Genomic DNA, 27,473 nt, shown 5'->3' on the forward strand with positions numbered 1-27,473 from the left:
TATGCTAGCCTATAACACTATCTGCTGGAGTCCTGGTTGGTTTTAGTACATTTCACATTACTTCACAGTTTGACCTTAGAGATAACTGTATTCACCTCTTCTATTTTCAGATGCTGGCAGAAATACAAAATTCGAAGCAGGCAAGGTTTCTCATTACATTAGTTTTTATTTTTATTTTTTTGAGACTGAGTCTCGCTCTGTAGCCCAGGCTGGAGTGCAGTGGCGCGATCTTGGCCCGCTGCAGTCCCTGCCTCCTGGTTCAAGCGATTCTCCTGCCTCAGCCTCCCAAGTAGCTGGGATTATAGGCATGCGCCACCACGCCTGGCTAATTTTTATATTTTTAGTAGAGACGGGGTTTCACCTTTTTGGCCAGGCTGGTCTTGAACTCCTGATCTCAACTGATCCATCCACCTCGGCCTCCCAAAGTGCTGGGTGGCATGAGCCACCGAGCCTGGCTCATTAAATTAGCTGAGCATCTGGAATATAACCTTTGGATCTTATTCCTCAGCTTAGATTTGTTCTTCAGTTTTTTTATTCTCTAGAAAAAGGCTGATATATTATTGGAGAAATCAAAATTTCTGTCATAATGTAATATAAAGAACCAAGCATGTTTTGTTGCATGCTAGAATAATTTGTTAGGTTTTTTTTTCAGCTTATTGGGTTACTGCATCATTGACATTAAATAATGTTTGAGCTTTAATTATTATATTATTCATAACTGTCAATAGGTTCAGTTTACTGGCACCTGTTAAAATTCTCATCTAAGTGAGAAACTTAGGGCCACTCTGGCGGGGTGTGGTGGCTCATGCCTGTAACCCCAGCACTTTGGGAGTCAGAGGCAGGAGGATTGCTTGAGCCCAGGAGTCAACATGGTGAAATCCCATCTCTACCAAAAACAAAAAAAGCAAAAATTAGCCAGGCATGGTGGTGCATACCTGTAGTCCCAGCTACTTGGGAGGCCGAGGTGGGAGGATGGCTTGAGCCCAGAGGCAGAGGTTGCAGTGAGCTGAGATCGCATCACTGCACTCCAGCCTGGCGACCAAAAAATAAAGGGCAGGGGGACATTCTGAATTTTACTAGAAGCCAATAGATGTATACACCTCATTTTTCAAATCAGCATCAATCAGTTGTTGGGTGTTTAGGTGGAACATGAAGTGCAGAGAGAACTGCCCTCATTCTTTCGTAAAATTCTTATCGCAGACCTACCACATGCAAAACAATGGGATATATGGAAATAAACGGGACATGATACCTGCCCTTGTGCTTATTATCTGTGGGCTTGCCACATAATAGCCATAATAGGTGTTCAGTAAATAATTTCTGAATACGAATCATGAGGCATATCTGGGGGGGTAAGGTGTATAAAATAAAGCTATGTGGAACACTGGATGAGTCAAATACATTTAAATTTGTGGAAATTTTGGCCAGGACTGGTGGCTCACACCTGTAATCCCAGCACTTGGAAGGCCTAGGTGGGCAGATCACCTGAGGTCAGAAGTTCAAGACCAGCCTGGCCAACATTGTGAAACCCCATCTCTACTAAAAATACAAAAAATTGGCCAGGTGTCGGGGTGGGTGCCTGTAATCCCAGCTACTTGGGAGGCTGAGGCAGGAGAATCATTTGAACCCAGGAGGCGGAGGTTGCAGTGAGCCGAGGTTGCAGTGAGCCGAGATCGCGCCATTGCACTCCAGCCTGGCCAGCAAGAGTGAAACTCCATGTCAGAAAGAAAAAAAAAAAAAAATTGTGGAAATTTTCATAGAAAAAAAGGAGTTACTTCTATGTACCAGGATAAGGGAATAATCTGTAGGACAGGGTTTCTTAACCTCAGCACATTTTGGGCCAGATAATTGTTGTAGGATGTTTAGCAGCATCTCTTTTATTCCATCTTCCAGTTGTGGTAACTGTCTCTAAACGTTGTCAGATGTCTCCTGCGGGGGCAAAAGACCCTCTGGATGAGAACCATGGCTGTACGGGATGTCTTCTGAAGAAATGGGCACAAAGGAGGCCTTCTACAACGTAAAGAACAAAATAAGGGAAAGGGTAAATGCAGTTGCATTTATCAGGATAATTTAATTTGATGTGGCATGGGGGGTGGTGTATAAAGTGAGCTAATACAAAATGATGCTGGATACAGATCATGGATGTATTGTATATACAGTGGAAAGCTGGTTTTATTTGGGAGACAATGGGAGCTTTTACATTTTTGAGCAAAGGAGTGACGAGATCAGTCTTGCTTTTTAGAAAGATTAGTTTGGCAGTTACTTATTTGTAACCAGAATTAGACAGCAAATAGGATGCAGGGGAGAAGTCAGGTGACTATTAGTCTGCGAAGTAATTCTGGACAAGAGCAGTGGTAATGGAATTGAAAAGGATTAAAAGTGTTTACCAGGTTTTAGCAATAAATCCAATGCGAGGAAGAGGAACATAAGATGACATTTTAAATTTGAGAGTGGTAGTACCATTAAAAACTAATGAATTTTGATTAACTAGTGCTTTAGGCCCTTTGAAATTATGTTGAATTTTGGTTCTTTCTGAACAATGCACCAGATTTCTAGACAAATACTTGAAGTGTTTTTAGACATCTATTTAGTGCCTATTATAGCATGGTGTTAGCTTCCGAAGAGACAAGAATGATGAAAATACAATCTTATCCATTAGTGGCATTGTGAGAGGTCTAGCAGTAACTTGTTCATCCTATGCCCTGATCCACCCTTTTTCATTTCCTTATTAAGCACACAATACTGAGACCAGAATAAAGCAGTGCATTTACTACCTTGTGAAGAATGTTCAGGTGTTCAGGTATGGTATCTTCATTTTGTGCTGCTATAACAGAATACAGGAGACTGGGTAATTTGTAAGGAACAGAAATGTATTTCTCACAGTTCTGGAGGATGGGAAGTCTAAGATCAAGGAGCTGGCACTTGTTGACTAGGGCTTTCTTGCTGTGTTCTCACATACAGAAGGCAAGCTAGCAGGATGCTCCCTGAAACCTCTTTTATTATGGGCCTTCATCCCAGTCCTAAGAGAATCCCTCATGGCCTAGTGATCTCTTAAAGGCCCCACCTCTTGATGCTGTCACATTGGCAACAATTGAATTTGAGGGGACACATACAAGCCATAGCAAACTGAACATTTCTCCCATGCCAGATAGCACCATGTTCTTTGTCAGTAGGTGGTGGTAGAGGGGCACTGCAGGATAAAGGGGCTTCTTTCACTTCTAAGATGATACTGTGACAGTTAATTTTATGTGTCAACTTGGCAGGGCCACAGGTGCCTAGCTACTGGGTCATACTTTTTTTTTTTTTTTTAGAGATTTAACTTTTGCTCTGATTTTCCAATTATAAGGTCAAACATTATTCTAGGTGTTTCTGTGAGGGTGTTTTTACATGAGATTGACATTTAAATCAATCAGTGAACTCTGAGTAATGCAGACTGTCCTCCTCGATGTTAGTGGGCTTGATCCAGTTAGGTGAAGGTCTGAAGAGAAAAAAAGACCGTCCTCTTCCCAGAACAAGAGAATCCTCCAACAGATACCTTTGGACTGGACCTTGCACCATCAGCTTTCCTGGGTTTCCAGCCTCCTGCCTCACACTCCAGCTTTCGGACTTGTTAGACTTAATAATAGTAACACAAGCCAATCCTTTTAAGGAAGTTTGTCTGGAGAATCTTGACAAACACAAACATCTACTGAGAGTTCCTGTCCAAGTTTTGCTCACACCCTAGCAAGAGGCTTCTGGCTTACCAGTCGGGAGTGTGAGGTTCTTTGCTTGTAAGACCTGATCCACCAGCGGTACACCAGCTCTGGCCCAGGGCAAGACAGGGAATTTCCCAATCACTGAGTAGGCTGTAGCCACTCTCTCCATTAGGCCTGACTTCACCATGGGGAAGGGGAGACCCTTTCAAGGGTATTCCTTCCTGGGGTACTCTCAGTCCTAGGACATCATAGCTCTCTTTCATCCCTCTTAAAAGTTAATATCATTATCAGTTAACAGTTTTTTATATTAAAATTATCCCTGTTCAAGTTAATGGTATGGTTTCTGTATCCTGACTGGATATTAGGATACAGTATTTACTGTCTTATTTCTACTACTTTATGTTTAAAGTTTTTCATAATGTTTAAACTGAAGTTTTGATCATTCATTAAATATTTACACAGAACAGGACAAAGGATGGTTTTCCTTTGTCTAGTTATTGTAAGGTAGCGTCCAAGATTTACCACCACGTCATGATTACAGATGGTCACCAACTTACGTTTTAGGATTTTTTGACTTTATGATGGGTTTATAGGGATGCAGCCCCATTTCAAGCTGAGGAGCTCCTTAGGACTTAGGAATCATACCTCTTTCACACCATGGTAAAGTTGGAAAATTGTTAAGTCAAGCTGTCATTAATTAGGAGACTGCTGTGTTGCTAACGTTTTATGCATTTTTAACTTATGATGGGTTTATTGGGAATTAACCACAATGTAAATCGAGGACCATCTGTATATTGTATGATTTTTGCTAATGCATTGAGAGAGATCTGTGTAAATTATCTATGACTTCAGAATATGCATATTACCTCCAACTGTGTTAACTCATGTTTTTTAAGAGAATAAGGGTATTTTCACCCTATGTGGATGTACTGTAGAATTTTTCTAAGCTACGAAAGTCTATAAATAACAAATCAACTTAAACTTTTTGGGAAATAATTTCTACTAAAGATTCATAATCGGCGTATTCCTTCAATGACTGTACAAGTTCATCCAGTAGATAATCTCCTTGCATAAAAGTTTCAAGATCATGCAGCGTCTTGTTTATTCTGTGATCTGTGACCCGGTTCTGTGGAAAATTATATGTTCTTATTTTCTCTGATCTTCCTTTACTTCCAATCTGTATATAGAGAAAAAGATGAGATGCAGTTAGATTCAGGGCAATTTAAACCTACAAATTTAACTTATTTGGAGACTTAAGTTCTTGATTTATAACATGAATCAAAATGTGAGAACCAGGTTTTAAACACTTAGAATTTCAAATGACATGGGAACATGATATAGAAAAAAGAACACGTGCTCTAAAATCAGATTAATATCTGAATCCTGCCTCAGCCACTTCAATGTTCTATGACCTCGGGCAACTTAGTTTCCCGATCTGCAAAATACAGTGTCTACTACACAGTGATGATGACTATAGAGCCTGGCACATAGTTGCTATTCCTATAGTCGCTGAATACATATAATCTCTGTGAATTAATGCAGTCATCTTCCGTGGTAACAAGGTGGTGAGTTTCCCATATTGAGGAATTCTTAAAAGGCTCTGTAGTTATAAAATTAAATACCGGCCAGGCGCAGTGGCTCACACCTGTAATCCCAGCACTTTGGGAGGCTGAGGTGGGTGGAGCACCTGAGGTCAGGAGTTCGAGACCAGCCTGCCCAACATGGCGAAACCCCGTCTCTACTAAAAATACAAAAAATTAGCCGGGTGTGGTGGCAGGCACCTATAATCCCAGCTACTCAGGAGGCTGCGGCAGGAGAATTGCTTGAACCCGGGGGGCGGAGGTCGCAGTGAGCCGAGATCGCGCCACTGCACTCCAGCCTGGGTGACAAGAGCGAAACTCCATCTCAATAACAAACAACAAAAACTAAATACAGGAAGAAAAAAACAGGAAGAAAGCCAAGTTGAGTTCACTTTCCAACTTTCTTGCATAATTAAAATTTCAAAGGATTAAAAATGAATGAGGACTCAGTATATATCTTTATTTTTAGTAACGGATTAAAAGTCTGAGAAAAATACCTTTGAATATAGAAAACAGGGCAGAGATGTAAGATTACTATCAAAGAAGGATAGCCCTTAGACTACTTGAATTGTTTTCAACACAGGTTAAAACAAATATGATATATAAAAACTGAGTTATTAAAAAAAAGCTGAGTTATATAAAAATATTTCTATCCTTTAAAAGCATTTTTAAAATTCATTTTTTACCTGAATTTTTCTAGCATTCTGTCTTTTATTTGTTTCTTCTTCTAGATGCATGCTGTACAGTTTTGCACGTAACTTTGTCATAGCCAGCTCTTTATTTTTCAGCTGAGATCTCTCTTGTTGACATTCAGAAACAACACCTGAATAGTGTTACGAGAATTAAAAAGTTTTAATAAAAAAATCTTCTTTACTTATTATCAAGGAATACTCCTTTTCCTCCTCATCCTTTTTCTTCTTCCTTTATGAGGGGGAAAAACAGAGGACTCTAATAAAAAAGGGAGAGACTATAAGCTTAACTTTTGCAGAGTTTATCAGAAAACTGAAAATTTAAGTTTTGAGCAATAGCACAAATAGCACAAAGTATTTCTTTCTTTTTTTGTTTGAGATGGCGTCTCGCTCTGTCGCCCAGGCTGGAGTGCAGTGGCGCGATCTCGGCTCACTGCAAGCTCTGCCTCCCGGGTTCAAGCGATTCTCCTGCCTCAGCCTCCCGAGTAGCTGGGACTACAGGCACCTGCCACCATGCCTGGCTAATTTTTTTTTGTATTTTTAGTAGAGACGGGGTTTCACCTTGTTAGCCAGGATGGTCTCGGTCTCCTGACCTCGTGATCCGCCTGCCTTGGCCTCCCAAAGTGCTGGGATTACAGGCGTGAGCCACCGCGCCTGGCCTAGCACAAATTATTTCTATACTGAAGGCATACATACTAAACAATAAGCATAAATCATTTAATACAGATTGTTTCCCCTCAGCTAGCCACCATGTTTTAAAAGTAACAACTACTTATAGAAACTATGATATATGAAAAATCCTATTACTAGAGAAAATCACTTAATTTTTTTAGGCTATCCATTTTTTCCCCCAATTTTTGTTTCATATTCTGTATTACCTAAGACATCATCCAGTTTAACATAAGGATATTCTCATAATTAAAATAACAAAATCGTAACAATCCAGTACTGGCCTCAACCACTATTAGTTAATAGGGACTATGCCCATTTGAGATCAGTCACAGTAAGAGATTCTTGTTTCCTTTCTAGATAACTGAGATTTGCTATCCCTATGCTCTTTATCACATGTGAATCACTGTGGTGATACCTGTGAAAGACGTTTAGTTTGAGCTACAGTATACTGGAGATTTCGATATAGTCCCTTTGCCTAACTATCTAGAATCAGATCCCCTCGAAGTATGTGAATGAACTTAATGGAAAGAAGCCCCTGCAATTATATGCAAAACTGTATATGTGTTTCTGAGTAGGAGGTCCAATGCTTTCATATCATTTTTTTTTTAAAGGAAGCCATGTTCCCCTCCCCCTGCAAAAAGGCTCAGAACCAACGATTTAGAGCATTTTCTGATAAAGAACCCATGATAATTACTTCATTGTGAGAATTTTCTTTTTAAGTGTAAAACTCAGAACTCCACCTGAAAGGACCATCCACACCTTCTATAAATAGTAATTAATACAGACATTCCCTGAGTTTGGATCCCTCCCTCTTCCTCGCCTTGCAGTTATCCCACAGAGTATCAGGTAAGGATTCTAAGTAAATCAAATATTTAATAACAATCCTTAGAAGTATATACTTCTCTGGTAACCGAGGATCTATTTCAGTGGAAAATTAGTCAAATTATTCCAAAATTGATTTCTTTGGTGTCATATATTGAAGGAATAAGTACACACCTGTTGGAAGATGAACTATCCGGACAGCACTGTCCGTGGTATTTACATGCTGCCCCCCAGCTCCACTGGCTCGCTTAGTGTCAATTCTCAAATCTTTCGGATTAATCACCAGATTAATCTATACAGAAGATAAGTTGGGATTTTAAAAGATTACATGTATCAACTTTATAAAGGCAAGAGCGACCCATTTATGAATATACAACATGTACAGAATTCATATATTTGGGAGGTTTAATTTTAAGACTAGAGAGTAGCTAGAAGGATACCATTTTAAAACTTTTTTGCTTTTTGGAAGAGTAGGGAATCGAAATAGCACAGGACTGTACAGTTTTGAAAAACAAATCCTTTCTAGTCCTCAAAAACCTGGCTTCCCTTTACCTATTTCTTACCACAGAAACAGCAGAACTTGATACTATTCTGCCTACTTTTAGAACTGAATGTTTAAGGTTTTTTCAAATTTTTCTGAGTTTAAAGAGCCTAGCAGCAGGAAAAAAAATGGTAGCTTGAGAACTGTGGGAAGGGTCTGTTTCGTTTTATTTCAAACATATTTGGAGGCAAAGATGAGCCAAATGGAAATGGGATGGCCAAGAAGTCATGAGTCTCAATTCCTCAACACACTGGGATCTGAGGTCAAGGTAATGCTTTGTCCTAGGAGCCACCATCAAAAGCACTGTTTCATGAACAACTAAGAACCATTCTGTGACATCTCTGCAATGCTGACAGTAAGAATCCTACCATTCTCTGGGCCTTCTACCTCTATGTCTCCCTGTGTTGACTCCCTCTTATGGTTGCTAGAGGAATTAGATGATACATGGACCTCAGTCTCTCATCTTTTCCTGAAAACTTCCACCCCAAGATGGTTAAACATAAGTGACTAGGTTTCTAGGTGTGGCTCCTGCCACTTATTCTACTTTACTCTCTCCCTTAACTGCTTAGTTTCTCACCTATGCTTCACACAAAAATTAGATCTAAAGAAACTAATAAGACCTAAAGAAAGGAACTCCATTAAACCTATTACAGAGCCAAATAGCACTTTTTCCCAAAATTAGCATAGGAACCACTAAGAGTTCCTTCTCAAAGCATTCACACTTCATTCTGAAAAACAAGTCAGATATCTGCTATCACTTTTCAGCAGAAGGGAAATGAGGCAAAACAGAACTCCTACACTAAGTTATCTTAAAAATATAGACTGAGAATTTGCTTTGTGAGAATAAAGTATACTCATTATGAACAGTATAACAATATACTTTCATTTTAATGTAACTGGGTTATGAAGCAGCAATTCTGTTAAGTAATTACCTTTGTTAAATAGGATTGTTGCTGTTAATACCCCACAAACCAGTCACACAAGGCAGAAGTCATTATAAAGGCAACCAGTCCATATTTAAATAGGTTATTATTTCACCCACAGAGATGATCTCACAATAACTACTTATTAGGAAAATACTAATACACAGACAATGCAACATTGTATCATTTACAAATCCTTAATTTTTTAGCATTATAAAATTATATTTTTTAGACTGAGATAATATGCAACTCAAAATACACAAGGAAGACCAAACAGATACTCAATTCAGTAAACTGTGAATGTTACTCTGGGGACAAGGCACTGTGCTAGGCCCAGGATTCCAAGGAGAGGGGCTTGTGCCTTACCTCAGTAGGCTGGGGTAATATTGCTACAGTCATGGTGCTAGTATGGACGCGGCCTTGCTTTTCTGTCTTTGGCACTCTTTGTACTCTGTGAACACCTCCTTCAAATTTCATGTGCCTATAGGCTTCTGAACCCCCAATGCTGGCAGATGCATGTCTAAGGCCACCTTGAAAATACAGGGAAATAGAATTATTTTTATTATTCCTGCCATTTATAAATAATTGACCATCACATCTACTATCTTGAGGTATATTTTTAAAGTCATAAAAGGAGATAAACATGGAGACTGTAAAACATATTAAAATATTCAATGTTTTAATATTTATCTTTACTGCTTACAAGTACTAAACAGCATTTATGGGGCTAATCAATTGACATCAGTAACACATCTAAGACTACTTTTAAAGACTGTTATCAATTCGATGGTTAGTATTATTGAAAGACTCTCCATTAGATTTTATAGGTCATCTCAAAATTACTGTATGTGCATTCAAATTTATTAGGTAAATGATGAGCATAAAACTACATAAGCATCCTTACAGATAAGTTCTAAAGCCTAGTCATGGTCTTTCCAACTCTTTTCCTAAACACTTTACCTGAAACAAAATGAATAGTTTACTGACCTAGTTCACTTGGAAAATATTCCAGGGTTTCAAAATGCCATCTTTTAAATGCAGCATATTGCTGATACATATCAAATATCTCTGATGTAAACAACATTGCCTCCTGACCTCCAACTCCTGCAGTTACTTCCAGGATCAAATCATTTTCATCTGTTTCTTCTGAGGGAACCAAAAGTAAGATAATCTGTAAATATAAAAATATCACCCCTCCTATAATTAAGATTTAAAATTTATCAAAAAATAAAAAGCTAAATGATTAGATTCAGGAATTTTAAATATTTAAGTTTCACCAAGCAAATAATGTAATATTACTGAGTACTGTTCAACCACCTTGCCAATTAGAACTGTATAATGTGTAACTTCCATAAAGTATTAATGTTACAACCATATTATAAATGCTGTTTAGATTCAGCTAAAACTTCAGGCTTGTTTTATTGTCTGTTGGAGTTCTTGTATGCTTTGTATCAGTTCTCTCTTCAGTTAATAAGAACTAAGTACTTGCTCTGATTAGGAGATTATACTGTTGTGGAAAGCAAAAGAAGATTCTAGATCCATCTTCTTGAAAATTAAGGCCTAATATGGCAGAAAACCAAAAGCACTCAAAACTGCATTTGTATTATTTTAAGATTTCTTATTATGGACGAGAAACTTGTAATTTTGAAACTAAAAAGGCCCTTAGAGATTATCTGGTCCAATTCTCTAATTATACATGTAAAGGAAACAGAGCTTAACAGAGATTAAATGACTTGTTTAAGGGCAAAGTGTTAGTTACTGGCCAAGCAGGCACAAGAACACAAAACCTTTGTGCCTAGATCAGTCTTCCCTCCATTACAATAGTGTGTTTCTAATCAAGGGGATCTAGAACAAAGACTTCTTAGATTAGGTCAATTAATAAGAAAAGCTACCAACATTTTATTGGTTCTTTAATATATGGCAGGCATTCTAAGCCCTGTACATACTGTAATTCTTAAAACAATCTTGGGTAAGTATTATTAACAGTTCTACCTTAAGATGTGAAACTAACTTTACAGGGGTTGAATAATCTAGTGGCTCAGCATTACCCAACTCAAAAGTTAAGTGGAAGAGCTAGAATTGAACCTGAATATACCTGAGTACACTGCTATCACACTTGACATTGGTCAGAAGCTATGCTAGTTACTACTTTTCCATCTCTCTAGCCTATGCCAATACAACATTATCATTCAAATTTTGAACAAATAATGGATTTTACTTCTGTTTGTTGATTACTAGACACTGAACAGAAACATTTAATACACATATCCTTCTTATTCACACAAAATTTAATTTAGAAAATGGGTAAAATGCGAGCTACACTACACTTTTCACCTTATAGTGGAATTCTCCCCCTCTAACATAGGTTATAGGAACATTAATTTTTAGTAATTTTCACATTTGGCTAAAGGGGAAGCAGATTCTCAAAAATAAGTACCCCCTTTCCTGGCTCCTTCCTTACCTAACATATTCTTTCACTTATCCCCAACGGTAATTGCTGTCAACCTTTAGTCTCTGCTTTACAGAATTAGCAAAGAGTGGCTCTAATTTCATATAATTATTCTTCATTAACTCTATATGTTCTGTAATTCACAAAGATGTACAACCAAAGCAATGTAATCCAATTCTTAAAATCGTGAGGGCTTACTCTAGGTCTGGCATTCCAAATAGTGTGAGAGAGGCAAAATAAGTATTCCTGGCCCTGAGGAGCTCACAGTCTACTATCACTCTACCAGGGGACTTCAAGAAGTTGTATTTCAAAGTTATTTTGTAACAAAATAAACTCGTGCTAACTTGTTATAACAAGTCACAGGCTCTAGTTTGAGGTACTAAAAAGGGTATCAGTTTGCAAAGAGCCCCATCAGAGCAATATGAACTCTGTTAAACTGAAGCAAGAACAAACATTAAATTGCTCGTGAAGCTTGGGTGGAAGAATGGTGAAATCATTGATGCTTTATGAAAAGTTTATGGGGACGATGCCCTGAAGAAATCAGCAGTTTACAAATGGATAACTCATTTTAAGTAGAGACAAGATGATGTTGAAGAAGAAGTCCACAGTGGCAGACCATCCGCATCAATTTGTGAGGGAAAAAATTATCTTATTCGTGCCCTAATTGAAGAAGACTGATGATTAACAGCAGAAACAATAGCCAAACCACAGACAGCTCAACTGGTTCAGCTTATAAAATTCTGACAAAAAAATTAAAGGTGAGCAAACTTTCCACTGGATGGGTGCCAGAACCTTTGCATGCAGATCAGCTGGAGGCAAGAGCAGAGCTTTCAATAGAAATTTTAAACAAATTGGATCAAGATCCTAAAGCATTTCTTTGAATTATAACCAGAAGTGAAACATGGCTTTACCAGTATGATCCTGGAGACAAAGTACAATCAAAACAATGGCCACCAAGAGGTGGAAGGGGTCCAGTCAAAGCAAAAGCAGACTGGCTAGGGGCAAAAGTCATGGCAATAGTCTTTTTGGGGATTCTCAAGGCACCTTGCTTATTGACATTCTGGAGGGCCAAAGAACAGTATCTGCTTACTATGAGGGTTTTGAGAAAGCCAAGTTTTAGCAAAATACCAGGGACAGCTTCACCAGAGTCCTCTCCTACACCAGTGCTCCTGCTCATTCCTCTCATCAAACAGGCAATTTTGAGAGCTTCAATGGGAAATCCACAGGCACTCATGTTACAGTCCTTATTTGGCTCCTCCTTTTTTTTGTTTCCTGATCTTAAAAAACTTGTAAAGGGTACCCATTTTTTTTTAGTTAATAATATAAAAAAGACTACATTGACATGGTTAAATTCCCAGGACCCTCAGTTCTTTAGGGATGCATTAAATGCTGGTATATCACCTTTTTGCTTACCAAAGTGTCCTGAACTTGATAGCTGGTGGCACTTATGTCAATAAATTAAAGTTTATATATATATTTTTATCTTTTAATTCCAGTTTTCCACAAACTTTTGAAGTCCTTTCATATAACCTCTTCTGCCCCATGTCTACCTCCAGTCTTCTTAAAAAAAAAAAAAAAAAAAAAGAGGGAAGATATGCCACTATTTCGCTGCCTTTCCAGAAAATACTATCACTGTGACATTTATCTTTCTGTGAGAGCTCTACAGTACTTTTAGTATGATGAAAACAGGACCATGTGAAGTTTGTTCTTTAAAAACCAGTTTATTGATAGTCATAATCATTTCAAAATGTATGCATATATGAAAACATCACATCATATACCTTAAATATATGCAATTTTGGGGGTCAATTTATACCTCAATAAATCTAGAAAATAAATTTTAAAAACCCAGTTTATTCTAAACAGTAACAAGCTAGTCACTTGTTTTTATAAACCTTTAATAAACTTTAATGCCTAAGAATAGCACAAATGCTTTATTCTTTGCAGAAATACCATACCTGATGCTTCAGCTGAGTTATTTCTTTTTGACACAAAGTGATTTCATTCTCTGCAAGTTTCCTTAAATCTTCATTCTCATCTAGGAAAAAAAGGGCAGAAGTTAAGGTTTTCCTTAATTAGTGTTAAACTGCCAGCAGACTTCTAGGAAATGGTTTTATGGTTATTAGAGCTGAAGGGAAAAATAAAATGTCTATCTTGTCCTTTCAATAAATGCCATTCAATAAATGCCTTTCAATAAATGTCCTTTCAATCAATTTCACCATTTTATATATTAGTTTTCATAAGCATGTAAGTATAAAATTTTTTTTCTGATAAAGTACAAGTACAAATTTCTATAAAAATATAAAGAAGTTAAACTCTTCCATAATTTCATCTCCATGAAATATTCACCTTAATAAATATGCTTTTAGACTTCCAACTTAGACTGTATAATAACGAATGCATTTAGCTAATAAGACAGAAGGGATACAGAAGGTTACACCAGGAAAACTAAAATTCAATTACAAAGTAGAAATTTATTCTCTTATAAGCAAATGTTTCATTAGTATTTTAGTATCCACCCAAAAACATTTATTAGATTCTGCCTAATGTATACAGAATGTTTATACGAAGTACTCCTCTCTCTCTCTCTCTGGCTTTACCTTTATTGTTGTTTCATCTTTGAATTTTCATTTTTACCTTATAAAACATACTTTCTCATTCCTCTACCCTATAGATGATATGCAGCCTATATAAAGGAGGAGGAAAGGGAAAATTTCTGGCTATTAACAAATTGTTCTCTCTATTGAAAGTTCAAACTCTTACAAAGCATCAGTTTGTATGCTTATCTATTAAGAACCAACCATGCTGGGAAGTGGGATAATACATATATAAGACCTGCCCTCAAGAGAGCATTATAGATAATTTTAGTTTCCTTATATTTTTCTAGAAGAGAAAAACAAAAAATAACCTAAACCCTTATGTGACATGGTTTGGCTGTGTCCCCACCCAAATCTCATTTTGATTTGTAGCTCCCACAATTCCCACCTGTTGTGGGAGGGACCCAGTGAGAGGTAACTGAATCATGGGGGCAGGTATTTCCCGTGCTGTTCTTATGATAGTGAATAAATCTTACAAGATCTGATGGTTTTATAAAGAAGAGTTCCCCTGCACAAGTTATCTCTCTTGTCTGCTGCCATGTAAGACGTGCCTTTTGCCTTCCACCATGATTGGGAGGCCTCCCCAGCCACGTGGAACTGTTAGTCTATTAAACCTCTTTTTCTTAAAAATTACCCCGTCTTGGGTATGTCTTTATCAGCAGTGTGAAAACAGACTAATACACTATGTGATTAAATATTAAAACAGTTGTGCCTTGAAGGAATCTTTGGTTTTGGAATGGGCAGAAAAAGGAAAGAAAGATTAACTCGAGGAGAGAGAATAACAACAGCAAAACTGAGATAAGCAAGTACAGGAAGCACTGCTGAAAATTATTTTGGCAAGCATATGGTATGGAAGAAATTTGGTAGAATGGAAAATGTGTTGAGTTAGGAAAAGCAAAAATGAATTCTAGCCCTAGCTTAATCGCTAAGGTACTGTTAGGGCAATAGGCTCAACTTCTCTCAGTTATGACAAGAATGAAATGAAAGTTCTGAGCTGGATGATCTCTAAGGTGCCTTTCAGTTCTGCAAAGCTAAGGAGATTGGAACTAGAGTCTAGAAGTAATTTAATTTTAACACTATATTTTATTTAACCCAATATGCTCCAAATATTATTTCAACATGTAATTAACATAAAAATATTACTTTTTATACCAAGTGTTTGAAATCTATATGTATTTTACACTTACACACCTGAATTCAGACTAGCCACAAATTGCTCAACAGCTGTGTGGCTACTGGCTACTATATTGGACAGTGCAGCTCTAAAGGGTTTAGAATTAGGAGTTACTCACAGGCAATGGTAATATACTACTTTAATTTCTCTTGAATATTATAAATCAACATATGTTTACTGGACACCTACCATGTGCCTGCCTTCCCCTTTGCCTACAAAGATGTTTATGGTTTCCCATTCTAAATGGGTCCTTTTCTTTTCAACCCTTTAAGTAGCTGCTTATTGTCACCCCTCTTTTCCCACCCAGATTTCTGGAGATAAAATGCCATTTTTATAACTTTTCTCCTGTTAACTCTAATTTACTTCTCAAGCTGTTACACTGGATTCTATAATCATATCAAGACCATTTTTATTCAAGTTACCAATGACAAAATTGCCAAATCTAAAGACTTATTTCAGTGTGAGCTGAAAAGGTTGTTTTACCTTTCTATGTCAGGTACTAAGGATTTTTTTTTTTTTTTTTTTTTTTTTTTGAGGCAGGGTCTTGCACTGTCACCCAGGCTGGAATGCAGTGGCACCATCTTGGCTCACTGCAACCTCCACCTCCCGGGTTCAAGCGATTCTCCCACCTCAGCCTCTCAAGTAGCTGGGACCACAGGCACGCACCACCATGCCCAGCTAATTTTGCATTGTTTGTAGAGACAGGGTTTTGCCATGTTGCCCAGGCTGGTCTCGAACTCCTGGGCTCAAGTGATCGGCCCACCTGAGCCTCTCAAAGTGCTGGAATTAGAGGCGTGAGCCACCATGCCTGGCCAAGGAGCTCTTCTTGAAATTTTCTATTGGCTTCTACAGCTTCATTTATTTATCTACTTCAAGGTCACAAAGCTCTGGCTGTTTTTTTCTTGACCTTTTATAGCCTTCTTCTCTGCCTGCTCCTCAAATACTGTGTATTTCTGGCCTTGTTAGACTTGTTTCTATCTTAACACATTTTCCCTGAGTGTTCTCATCTACTTCTAAGGTTTAATTTACCATGTACTGTATATCTCGAGAGCTCTCATATGATTATTTGGGCTCAATTTTTCTCCTATGTCAGTAATTTTTTCTCCTAGACTAGTACAGATATCTTTATTGGAATTCCTTTTCACAGGTGTTTTTAACTTAATATGGCATTCAATGCAAAACTCGTCTTTTTAAAAAATTCGGTCCAACTTTTATACTTTCATCTTAATTAACAGTACCACTCGTGCTGAAGCCAGAAACCTAAGACTTTTCTTAGAACTAACTCTCTCCTTCATCCTTCTCAGGGCATAAGCCACTAAATCCTAACTTGTTTCTCAAAATGTTTTGTGAGTCAGAACTATGCCTATCACCATTTCTTCTTTGGATTGTTTCAACTGCCTCCTCCCTGGCCTGTCAGCCACCAGGGTTTCTGGAGAATACTCCAATTTATCCTCAGCGCATGCCACCATTAACTTTTCTTTACAAAGACGTGAATTCTCTGCTTAAAAACATTTGCTAACTTTCTATGGTCTATAAAAAATAAATCCAAATTCTTTGTCTTGCAAGGTTCTTAACTATTTTTCTGGCTTCATGTTTCTATGACATCATCTCCCACCTATTCTATACTTAGGCCATACTGAATTTCCCAATTTAGTACCTTTACCCACGTATAGGTCTGAGATTCTGAGTCCTAAGTCTGCTATTAACAAGCACTGCCCTGATACTACTGCAAATGGGTCTCCACACCACACTTTGAGAAACACCGCTGTGGAGCCCATCACAGGGACAGTGCCTTATTTATCCTTGCTGAGCTAATGAGCTCTTGCCCGAGTCCACAACTAATAAGCATGTAAAAGGGGGCAGAGCAACGTGGCAAAGGAGCACAAGAGAGCCCACAGGAGAGGATGGGATCACAGCACGTAATGATGTCCTGACCTCTGATCCAAAATAAAAACGGCTGCAAGTGAGTAAAGAGTTTCAAACTCGGGTAGTGTGGGCAGTGGAAAAGTCAAACGAAGAGTCAAGAATGTGCTCTGACGCCTCTCCCCCGGGCCCGACCCTTACCGTGCAGCAAGTGCTCAGTCTCCCGCAGCTCCTGCTCCTTCTCGTTCAGCAGTCTGATCACCGCCAGCAACTCGGGCCTCCTGACCTTCAAGTGGGCTTCAGACCCCGAATGGCGCTCGAGGAAGGTCCGCAAGGGCCCGCCCCGGGCGAACAGCTCCTCCAGCGGCGGGCTACCGGAGCTCAGGGGCCGGCGGGCTGGGCCAACGGCCCGGCGGGGCCAGAGCCACCGGGCAGCGCCCCACAGAACCCGGGACCGCATCGTTAGGCCGAGACCGCGGACCCTGACCGGAACCGGAAGTTCCGGACAGAGCAGCCCTCGCGACAACACCCGGAACTTGGAGATAAGGGTGAGAGCGCACCAAGCCCCGCCCAGCGCAAGCGCTGTTTTTTAAAGGATTTTCCGGAAGCCTTGGCGGGAACTTCCTGCCAAGCGTGAGAACGCTGCGAACTTCCCGGAGGCCAAAAGTTGAGGGGGCTGAGCGGAGCGTGATTGGGGAGGGGCGGGCCTGGGAGACCTTGGGCGCCTCCTCTGAAAGCCTCTTCGTAGGTACCCGGTTGATGGGTGACGTGTTGGGCCGGAAAGGGAGAGCAGCAAATTGCCCCTCTGTTTTCTGATAGTGAGGATTTCTTTCCCATGCACTGAGTCGGGGCCTCCAGAGCCGCAGTGCAGGGCAGTCGAGGGTCCGCTGCAGGGCGGAGGTCACAGCCGCGCAAGTAGTCAGTCTCCGGTGCAGGGCTGCCGCTGAGTCTTCAAGAGCGAGTTTTATTATGGACAGGCGTGTGTTTATTCCTCCTCCTTTTTTCCTGCTTATGTTTCTCTTGTCCACGGTGGGTGAGGTTCGTGTTAATAAGGACGTGATAAGTGTATTATGAGATAACCACTGAATGAATTTGCACAATAGACATGCGTGCCCTTCATCTGCCGCGTCATTTACTTGCTTTCAAAGGACTTTATTATTCACCTGCCCATTCATTTTCACTTAGTCCCACTTATCGTCAGCTTTTTTAAAGAGGTGGAGTTGATTCCGTGTTACGGCAACCTACAGCCCAACAAAGCCTTCAGTTATCTGCCTCCAGGAGTCCAACCCTCATCCCTTTCCAAAGAACTGGTAGCGGATAGGTGCCAGCAATACCGACATTTATTGGCACAATGCTTTGCACTTTTCAAAAGACCTGTTCACAGCTCAACGGAGAAATAAATATGAGGGAATAAACACAACCAAGACAGTCCTGGGAATGCGAGGGCTAAACGCTCAATCTGAGAACTGCCACTACCTAACTGGTTTGGGCAGCGTCTACTAAGTGGTATTTCACTGTTGAGAGAGGTGATATATTAGAAGTACGAAACTTCTAATTTATTCATAAAAAATAAAATGGTAAAAAATGGGAACCCTTATCAAAGTTAAAATATCCTTAGTTCATCGAATCGAAACTGTTAAGTATAAACATTCTTAGAAAATAACGTTTGCATTGCCTCTCTCTTTTCACCTCTTAGCACGATAACAAATGCAGAGTGAGTGGAAGAATGAAATGACTCTTCAAACATCAGGAAGCAAAAATAGTTTTTTGCTACTTAAAGGCTCCACCTAATTATCTCAGTTCTTTTCACTTTGTGTATTCAAGCTACACAACTTTATACAATCGTTCTGCTGTTGAAACCCATTTTATTTTAATCGTGATCTGAGGATAGAACAGGACTGATCAGGATGTTTTTATCTCTATTAGAACAATTGTTTCCCAAGTCTGAACTTAACTTTGAATTTATTTTAACCATGGAAATGGTGAGAATCACTTGAACTCAACATGGTTTATCTCTCAGTTGAGTTCTCAGAACATAAGTCATTTCAACAATATATTTTATTATTTATAAAAGGTGAAACATTTTAATAATTAAAACCTTATAGAACAATGTAAAGAATCTAGCCAGAATTTATTTTCCCCCAAGTGCATAAGCAATTTAAGTAACACATAGAAGTGTACCTTTTATTCCTATAGTGTTATATACCAATGAGGAAACAGTAACTTTCTAAGGATACATTGTTGAATTCTTTATTAATTCAAAACATTTTAAGAAAGTCAGTGTAATGCATATGCATTTTACAATAACATCCATAGGTTTCCACAATCTAGTAAAATGAAAACAGCTGTATTTTGATTTACTTTGAAAACTCAAACCTATAGTTCGAGACTTCTGAATATTTTTACATTACTGTCATGCTCAAATTCTGTTACATGGTGAAAATTCTAGCATTTTCCAGAAGTATATTATTGTACATAGGTAAAATGATAAAATTGATTCTAGGAAGGGGGAAAAAAAAACCCAGAAAAACTTAAATTGGAGGAAACATAATCTGGATTATCTATTCATTTTGTGAATACCCACCGTTATTCTGGCATTGCAAAATAACCAAGTGTGGTGCCTCTTAAGTTGCATTCATGCATTCAAAACTTCTTTATTGTCCACTGATAAATATTGGTGGAGTACAATATATGGATATAGATTAAGTGTGATGAACATGGTAGTAAAAAATTATACACATTCGAAATGTAATTTTACAAAACCAAACACATTGAAATTCTTTTTAATATTTAGCAAACATTTAAAAATCATATACAAGAAAGGTGTTTATGACAAATCAGTTAAAGCTAGCGGGAAATAGGTCTTTTACATTATTTCAATATTCAGTGTTCATTGATTAGTGGAGGGCAATATAAAAATGCAATAAGCAAAATGGTTAGTTTAAATTTAAATTACCTCTTATGACAATTAGTAAGAAGACTAAGATCTTTAATATCCAAAGTATGTGGAGGATTATTGTAATTAATTGCGCAGACAGTTCAAGGGAAAAATTCACTTTCACCTCTATTAGGTGAATATTCAGGCTAAGACTTCTGGAGTTTTATTTTTCCACTTCACTGTATTTTCTTTATAGCATTTATTAGTAATCACTTAGTGGAACCTAATATTAGTGTTTAGAATTTGTTTAGCTCAGTGTAAATGTCCAGAAAATTTACCTTCAATATAATCTCTTTAAAAACGCATTACTTTACAGTGGAGAAATATAATAGATGCTACCTCAGCTAAGTGATCAAGGTTAACATCAACAGCTAAGAGTAGCCTAAAGTTTGAGAAACTGTCACAGCTAAGACGAGTCCCGGTGATGGCATGTACCTTTGATACCATGTGATGAGCATGGCACTTTACCGTTGTGTTCTTTCAAAAGCCAAAAACCTGTGTCTAGTCACGAGAAAAACATCAGACAAATCCCCATAGAAGGACATTCTACAAAATATCAGTTTATTTCTCAAAACTGTCATCAAAAACAAGGAAAGCTGCAGAAACTGTCACAGCCAAGGGAAGCCTAAGGAAACATGACAACTAAATGTAATGTGGTATCCTGAATGGGATCCTGGGACAGAAAAAGGACATTAGGTTATAAACTAAGGAAATCTGAATGAAGTATGAACCTAATGATCAATATTGGTTCATTAATGCCCATAGATGTATATGGGACCTCTCTATTTGCAGCTTTTCTGTAAATCTAAAACTACTCTAAAATAAAAGGTTTAATGGACACATTACTATTTTAAATTTTATACATTTTTTTTTTTCTTAGAGTCAGGGTCTCACTTTGTTGCATAGACATGTCTGGAACTCCTGGGCTCAAGTGATCCTCACGCCTTAGTCTCCCAAAGTGCTGGGATTGTATGCGTGAGCCACCGTGCCTGGCCCATTACCACCTTTTATTAAGTTTTTATTTTCATTGTAAAATTGTTAAAGAAAATCATACCACCTTAATATTAAAAAGAGTGTTTTCTAATTGTCAATCTCTTATAACTTAGTCTTAGCCCTATAACTCATTTATATATTTAGCAAGTAATTTGATATTATTTCTGTCCTTGGGAATGTTGTTTTATTTTCTTTGGAAATAAAACTTTCAAATGATTGATCTTATTTAAACTTTAATTTTAACCTATAATTGTATATCCATTTATCATCTATCTATCATCTATCTATCTATCTATCTATCTATCATCTATCTATGTCATTGAAAGAAACATTTCTATAGATTTGAGGTGATGGTGAACTGAAAGTACTGATTTGGGATCACATTATTGAGAAAAGCAATAACACTGATATAGTGTTCCATCTTAAAACATGATTATATGTTTTGATGAGTAGCTAAATCAGATGTTTAATGTATGTTTTGGGAAAAAATAGGGGAAAGTGCATTAAAATGACATTTAATACAAGTATACAATAACAATTATTGACGTGAAGCACTTTGATAAAATAATAATGTATGCCACACTTTATTCTTTCCATGTTTGTTTTATTTAATGCTCATAGTTATCCTGATAATTACGTATTTTATTTGTCATTTGCAGATGAGGAAATGAACTCAGAGAAGATAAATGATTTTCCCAAAGTCACATGAGACAGAAATATAACTTGAAATCAAATTTGTAATTTTAAGTTCCTGATGTTTTTTACACTATGCTCCCTAAGTGAATCTGTGGACATACATTTCCATTAGTAAGCTTACTCATCTTATAGCTTTTGTCATAGGAATAAAATCAGCTCCTAAACTGGGAACTTCTATCACTTAAGGCAACATTTTGCCTTTTGTAGTGTTTTCAGTAGAGTCAAAGTCTTGAACAGCCCCTTGAATTCATCTGAAAAGATGTTACTTGGGGCTGGAGAGGACTACACCTGTAAGAGTAATAATTTCAGAAATACTTATAAATAAATCAAATCTGGGTATTTAGAAATAATACTTGTTATTGTGCACTGTCTTGTGTTGCAAGGATATTTTAAGCACTGCAGAGAAAATCTGAAGCAAGTTTTGGTCAGTTTTATTGATAAATATTTGCAGTTGTAGCAAGTGAAGAATTAAAAATTTTTGCAGATTGGATATTGTTTTTGCAGGAGAACAAACCCATTGGTCAGAAATTTGAAGATGGAAAACACAAAAATACATGTTTGAAAAATATACTTAGAAAATTATGGTTGTAAACTGTCAATGTAAACAGGCAAAAATATTTTTTGGAAATATCTTTACCATCTTTCAAAATAATTAGGCAATGTGTCAAGATCAAAGTATTCAAAATACATGTTTGATAGGCTTCTATCTATAGGCATTTTCTGTCTAAGACTTAAAAATATTATTATTATAATTATTATTATTATTTTGAGATGGAGTCTCACTCTGTTGCCAAGGCTGGAGTGCAGTGGCATGATATCAGCTCACTGCGACCTCTGCCTCCTGGGTTCAAGCGATTCTCCTGCCTCAGCCTCTCAAGTAGCCGGGATTAAAGGCACCCACCACCATGCCCAGCTAATTTTGTATTTTTACTAGAGTCGGGGTTTCACCATGTTGGCCAGTCTGGTCTCAAACTCCTGAGCTCAAGTGATCCGCCCTCTTTGGCTTCCCAAAGTGCTGGGATTACAGGCTTGAGCCACTGTGCCTGGCCAAGAAATTTTAGGTGGTTTTCAAATACGTTTTATTTTTGACTTTTTGATTGTATTTTAAATTCCTTCTCTTTTACATTTCAACACCAAAGCATCTAATAATTGGTATTTTTTGAGATATAATTTGTCACAATTGCAATATGATTTTTTAAAGTATAAATAAGTTAAAGATATAGAAAAATGGATAAACTCAAAAGTAAAAATCAGGCATTATTTTAAATCAGCTTAATGGGATGAAAATGTATTTTTGCTCCTAATAAATAAACATTATTCACTTATCCCTATAGTCCTTTGGCAAAACTGAACTATCAGGTAGATAAACAACACGTATTTCATTCTGTAAGTCAGAACCTAGGCAGCATTAAAGGATACTAATAAACATCCATGCACTATGACGGCATATCAGAACTGGTCATTCTATGTACATATTTTAAGATTTCAAAAAAAAATCACATTATGGTCTTGACTTCTGCATTTTATAACTTTAGTATCAAAGTTGTGTTTTGCTCTTGTTGTTCATGTGCACACTCCAACACTGTCAGAGCATCTCTACTACCTTTGGATAACATCATAACAGCCCGAGTAAAGAAGTGCCATCCATCCATTACTGGTGTGATTAATGTACAAGATCAATCTCTGAAGAAATCTGGCTCTCCAATTTATTTATATATACATAATCTGTATCCTCTACTTTCTTTTATAGATACATCTAAAGTTAGGCACTATAAAAAGTGCATTAATCTCTTTCTGTGTGCATCAGCAAATTCTAATAGTATACAAAGATACCTTGGCAATTGGAAACACAAAGTGTCCATTTTAAAGTGCTAATTTTTCCCCAGGGAGGAATTTACTCACTAGGAAAACTCAAATTCTAAGAAAACAAATATTGTGCTCTTGGAATGGTAGCATAGACACCAGTTGAAGGCTCTTTTGTTTATTTATAATAGCTCTGTAACTTAAACAGAAGGAATTATATCATACTTAGAAAATTAGTAGAGTTGCAAATATACAGACATACTCTTAAATGAGAAACCCTCCCCTCACCCAAAAATATGAGTTTAGCACAGAAATGCTCACATAGCATGGTTATCAACATCTGATGTGTAAATCTGCTCTAGAATCTTTTTTAACACAACTTCCTAATCAGGTTTCAAAAGGATATACCAACTTTAAAATCTGTGTTCTACAAATGCCCAGGTTAGAGATTAGGACTCTTTATAAGGGCCCTTATCTTTTACATTTGGTAAAATATTAAAGATATTGTCAAACAGACAATTCATCTAATAGTCCAAAGTATCTTATAAAGATAACTTATGACTAGCAGGTCACCATCATATATAGTAACAACGAGAATATAAAGTCTACATTTAAAAAGATGGATGCATGCAGTGTATCACAGTATATTACATATGTTCTAGTCATGTGCACCAATTTGTTGTGCCTCACACACAGAAACAAATATGATACTACACCATACATGTGTATATATCATAGTAGCATAAGAAACTCAATTCTAAGCAAGAAAAAAATTAAATAATTTAGGAACAATAGAACTTCACAATAGAAGTGATGATTCTTTTAGGTTTTTCTTTACTCTTTAGGAAAAAATATGACTTTTTGTAAACATCTTCATAGCTATCTTTTTTTCAACATATTACTGAAAACTTATTCAAATAGTATTTAAATGACATGAATAAAATATGTCTTAACACACTAACACTTTCAGAAAACACAGGCAGTTGTTAAAAGAAATGATTATTATAAATATTTTCTATCTTGCATTTTAACTGCATTTTCATAAATAACGTATTTAAAAGTGCTGAATATGGTAGGATAGTCAGCAACGCCAGTGTAAACAGAATATTTTGTTTTCTACTCTGCAATTTTTTAAAAATCCCATTTTGTCAAACACTGCAACAGTTAAAATATTTGCATAGGGAATAGATAATAGCCCTTTTATTCATGTCTCCTGAATTCTATATAAATTAGAAAATCATACTTGCTTAAAAAAACCATTTTTGAAATGTTTTAAGTTTATGGAAAAAGAAACTTATGATGCCAACCTTTCAAGTAAAATAAATTTAAAAAGAAACCCCCAAACTTGTTTTTTTAAAAAATATGTTTAATAAATTAAAAAATGAGAGGTAGTTAAAAAAATGACAAAGAAAACCTGTAACTGTAATATCATCCTTAATATAAGGCCAGTGTTCTCAGTGGATATAAATCTTTTTAAAACTTTCATTTTAGGTTACTCAGTATTATATTCATTCAGTTTAATATTAAAAAAATAGTCTTCAGGGGATATTAATATTCAAATGTAACACTTTGATATAAATATGACACTGATTATTTTAATTATCACTTTTATGCATGACAGAATATTGTTTCCTTGAAGGTCAGAAGTACATGACAATGTCAGGCAAGTGTTTTGTCATAAAGATTTAGTGTACTTATAAAAAATAATATGGCAGCTGGAAGATTTGAGCACTGTACTGCCTTTTAATGATGGATGAAAACTAATAGTTTGGTTTAAACATCTTTAAAATGTCATCCTTAAGATATTATGTGAAAACAGTTAAGGTCTGAAGTAGAGGATTATTTTCTTCATAACCCTTATAAAACTTTTCCTGGTAAAAACTTAGCTTTTCATTGGATTTCACTTTCAAGGAAAATATGCCACAGGACAGATGCTATTCATCAAAATGTTTTACAGTGCTACATGTAGGCATTCCTTTATTAAGTCCTTTTCTTTATATTCCAAAACTAAGTTATCAAGCTTATTATTTTTTTTCTTGCTGAAGTACATAACTTTACACAACCATTTTAAAACTGGAGAGCCAGTCTTTAATAAATTAATTACAGTATTGGACATCTGATATATACATAAATTCATTTTCTTCTATTACAATTAAAAGCAATATCACTCTTTGATTTGTCATTGAGATAGGATATCTTCAAATTGTTTTGTGCTTTTTTTCTTCTTCCTTTTTTTTTTTTTTTTTTGTTTTTTGCTTTTAGCATAGTAAACTCTCCTGTAATGAAAATGCCACAGTTTTGGCAGTGAACAACCAGAGGAATCCCCATTAGGATTTTCCAACAAACAGAGATAAATAGCTCTTTTTCATGTACAGAAATATTGGCTTCAAAATTAGTGTACTAAACACAGTATATAGAATGTTGAATACCATTGTTACATAGTAAAAATTGCTTTTTTTCTGTCTTAGATTATGTTAAAAAATGCAAACCACGGCCGATTTTTTTGGCAATTATTTCTTAAGACCATATTGCACAAAAGTCCTTAAATACAGATATAAGTTATGCTACTGGATTAAATATTACAACAACTATGTGGCAAATGAAGCATTTTACTTTGCACATGCAGTCTCTGGAGATACACGAGGAGACTGTTCATAGGACTACAAATACACTTTGCTTGCAAGTAGAATGAGTCTTGAATAAAACAAACAATTTGGCAATTCATTGTTTTGTGTGGTATTTTCTCCAAACTTAACCATGGAAAACCTTGATAAAAATGGAGACAAAGACCATAATGGTTGTGTTTTCACAGTAGCCTGAGGAATGCTAAACTGTAGTTCTCGAGGAACTCAGTTTCTGATGTTATTTAACTACTTTTATTTCCCATCTCAGCCCTCCAAAATGATTGTTTTTAAATGAACATTAAGATTCAGAAGAAGAGCCAGCAGTACTTTCAACAAATGACTTATAAATTTGAGAGTTCAAAAACCTTGGAAAAGAATCTCTGTGCATTAAAGTATATATCTGAAGTTGGGCATCTTCATACATGTGAGGATTGGGATCCAACAGATTTCTATTGATCACCTCTCTAACTCGAGAATCAAGACTGACCTAAAAAGAAACAAGAGCAAATACATTAAATAATATTTTTTTCAAAAGACCTCAATTAAGTAACTGTAGGTTTGTGACATTTTAGAGAAACTTTAAAGAGCAAATCCAACTACCAAAAGTCTTGAGTTCATCTTTTGAGACTACACAACCTTATGTACTTTTCTCCTTCAAAATTTGCACTAAATAAACAAAAAAATCCAATTAAGTCTTTTAAACCAGAAATTTAGTTTACAGATGTCTTTGCTTACTTGGTTTTATGGTTTCTATGCATTCATTCAGGAGTTTTTGACAATTTCTAATCATGGTTGAGATACCAGAAATTTCCTAGCCAGAATGTGAATTCACCTCCTCCTATTCTGTGACTGGGGGAGGTTGGCAATATTGATAAGAAGATAAAAATCTACTGGCAGAAAAGAGTTCCCTGGCAAAAATTAACATGCATATAAAATGCCACCTCCCCAGTTTTGTATCCTAACAAGTCCTACTGTGTCAAAAGTAGGAAACCAAGAGTGTGGCAGGGCATGCAATGAGCAGGTATGCTTCATGTCTCACATCTACCTGGCAAGGACTAGCAAACATCCTTATATATCCAAAGACCTCTTACTAATGATGAAGCAGATCAGTTGCTTGGAGTGAGATCTTTGAGAGGAGAAATAGGAATAGGAATGCAGAATAACCATTAAGATAATCAATACAATGTTATTTGAAAAGTGTACAGAGATTAAATTCTGCAATGATTTAGGATTTTCCCCCTTCCTCACTAAATGCAAATCCTCTTGGAACTGGTAAAACATGTTGGATAGGGAAATGGGGAAAAATACTTGGCAATAAGGGCATAGTTGGAGGAACAGAACTAAAGCCCTGCGCTGAAACACCATGTTAGAACAACCCTACAAGTGGTAAACAACCACTCAAAGTCCAGATTGT

The 27,473-nt window shown here is 36.8% G+C and overlaps 2 protein-coding genes across 7 annotated transcripts in view; both read right to left on the bottom strand.

Moving 5' to 3' along the window:
• Nucleotides 1-2,849: 2,849 nt before the first annotated feature.
• Nucleotides 2,850-17,500, bottom strand: MTRF1L (mitochondrial translation release factor 1 like). 6 transcript variants are annotated; one of them, XM_003811490.6, is made up of 7 exons: nucleotides 17,207-17,500; nucleotides 13,330-13,409; nucleotides 10,018-10,093; nucleotides 9,289-9,452; nucleotides 7,633-7,750; nucleotides 5,962-6,098; nucleotides 2,850-4,872 (listed from the first exon to the last, which is right to left on the bottom strand). In XM_003811490.6, the coding sequence occupies exons 1-7, from the start codon at nucleotides 17,463-17,465 to the stop codon at nucleotides 4,672-4,674; spliced, it is 1,035 nt and encodes a 344-aa protein (XP_003811538.1). In that variant the 5' UTR covers nucleotides 17,466-17,500; the 3' UTR covers nucleotides 2,850-4,671. The 6 variants fall into 6 exon arrangements, with proteins under 6 accessions (XP_003811538.1, XP_003811536.1, XP_057158596.1 ...); XM_003811488.6 differs by having other exon boundaries at nucleotides 9,910-10,093; XM_057302613.2 differs by lacking the exon at nucleotides 5,962-6,098.
• Nucleotides 17,501-19,241: 1,741 nt separating this feature from the next.
• Nucleotides 19,242-27,473, bottom strand: part of RGS17 (regulator of G protein signaling 17) — a 126,383-nt gene continuing 118,151 nt past the window's right edge. Inside the window, exon 5 of the mRNA XM_034963104.3 lies at nucleotides 19,242-26,546. Coding sequence (XP_034818995.1) covers nucleotides 26,358-26,546 — 189 coding nt within the window. The 3' untranslated portion in view covers nucleotides 19,242-26,357. The remainder of the gene's footprint in view (nucleotides 26,547-27,473) is intronic.

This window comes from Pan paniscus, chromosome 5 (genome assembly GCF_029289425.2).
Source record: "Pan paniscus chromosome 5, NHGRI_mPanPan1-v2.0_pri, whole genome shotgun sequence".
In the NCBI taxonomy this organism is placed as follows: Eukaryota; Metazoa; Chordata; class Mammalia; order Primates; family Hominidae; genus Pan; species Pan paniscus.

Coding starts and splice junctions, on each gene's coding strand:
- MTRF1L (XM_003811488.6), bottom strand. CDS start 17,465: ATGCGGTCCCGGGTTCTGTGGGGCGCTGCCCGGTGGCTCTGGCCCCGC. Junction 13,410..17,206: donor GACTGAGCACTTGCTGCACG/GTAAGGGTCGGG, acceptor TTTTTTTCCTAG/ATGAGAATGAAGATTTAAGG. Junction 10,094..13,329: donor TAACTCAGCTGAAGCATCAG/GTATGGTATTTC, acceptor TTATATTTACAG/ATTATCTTACTTTTGGTTCC.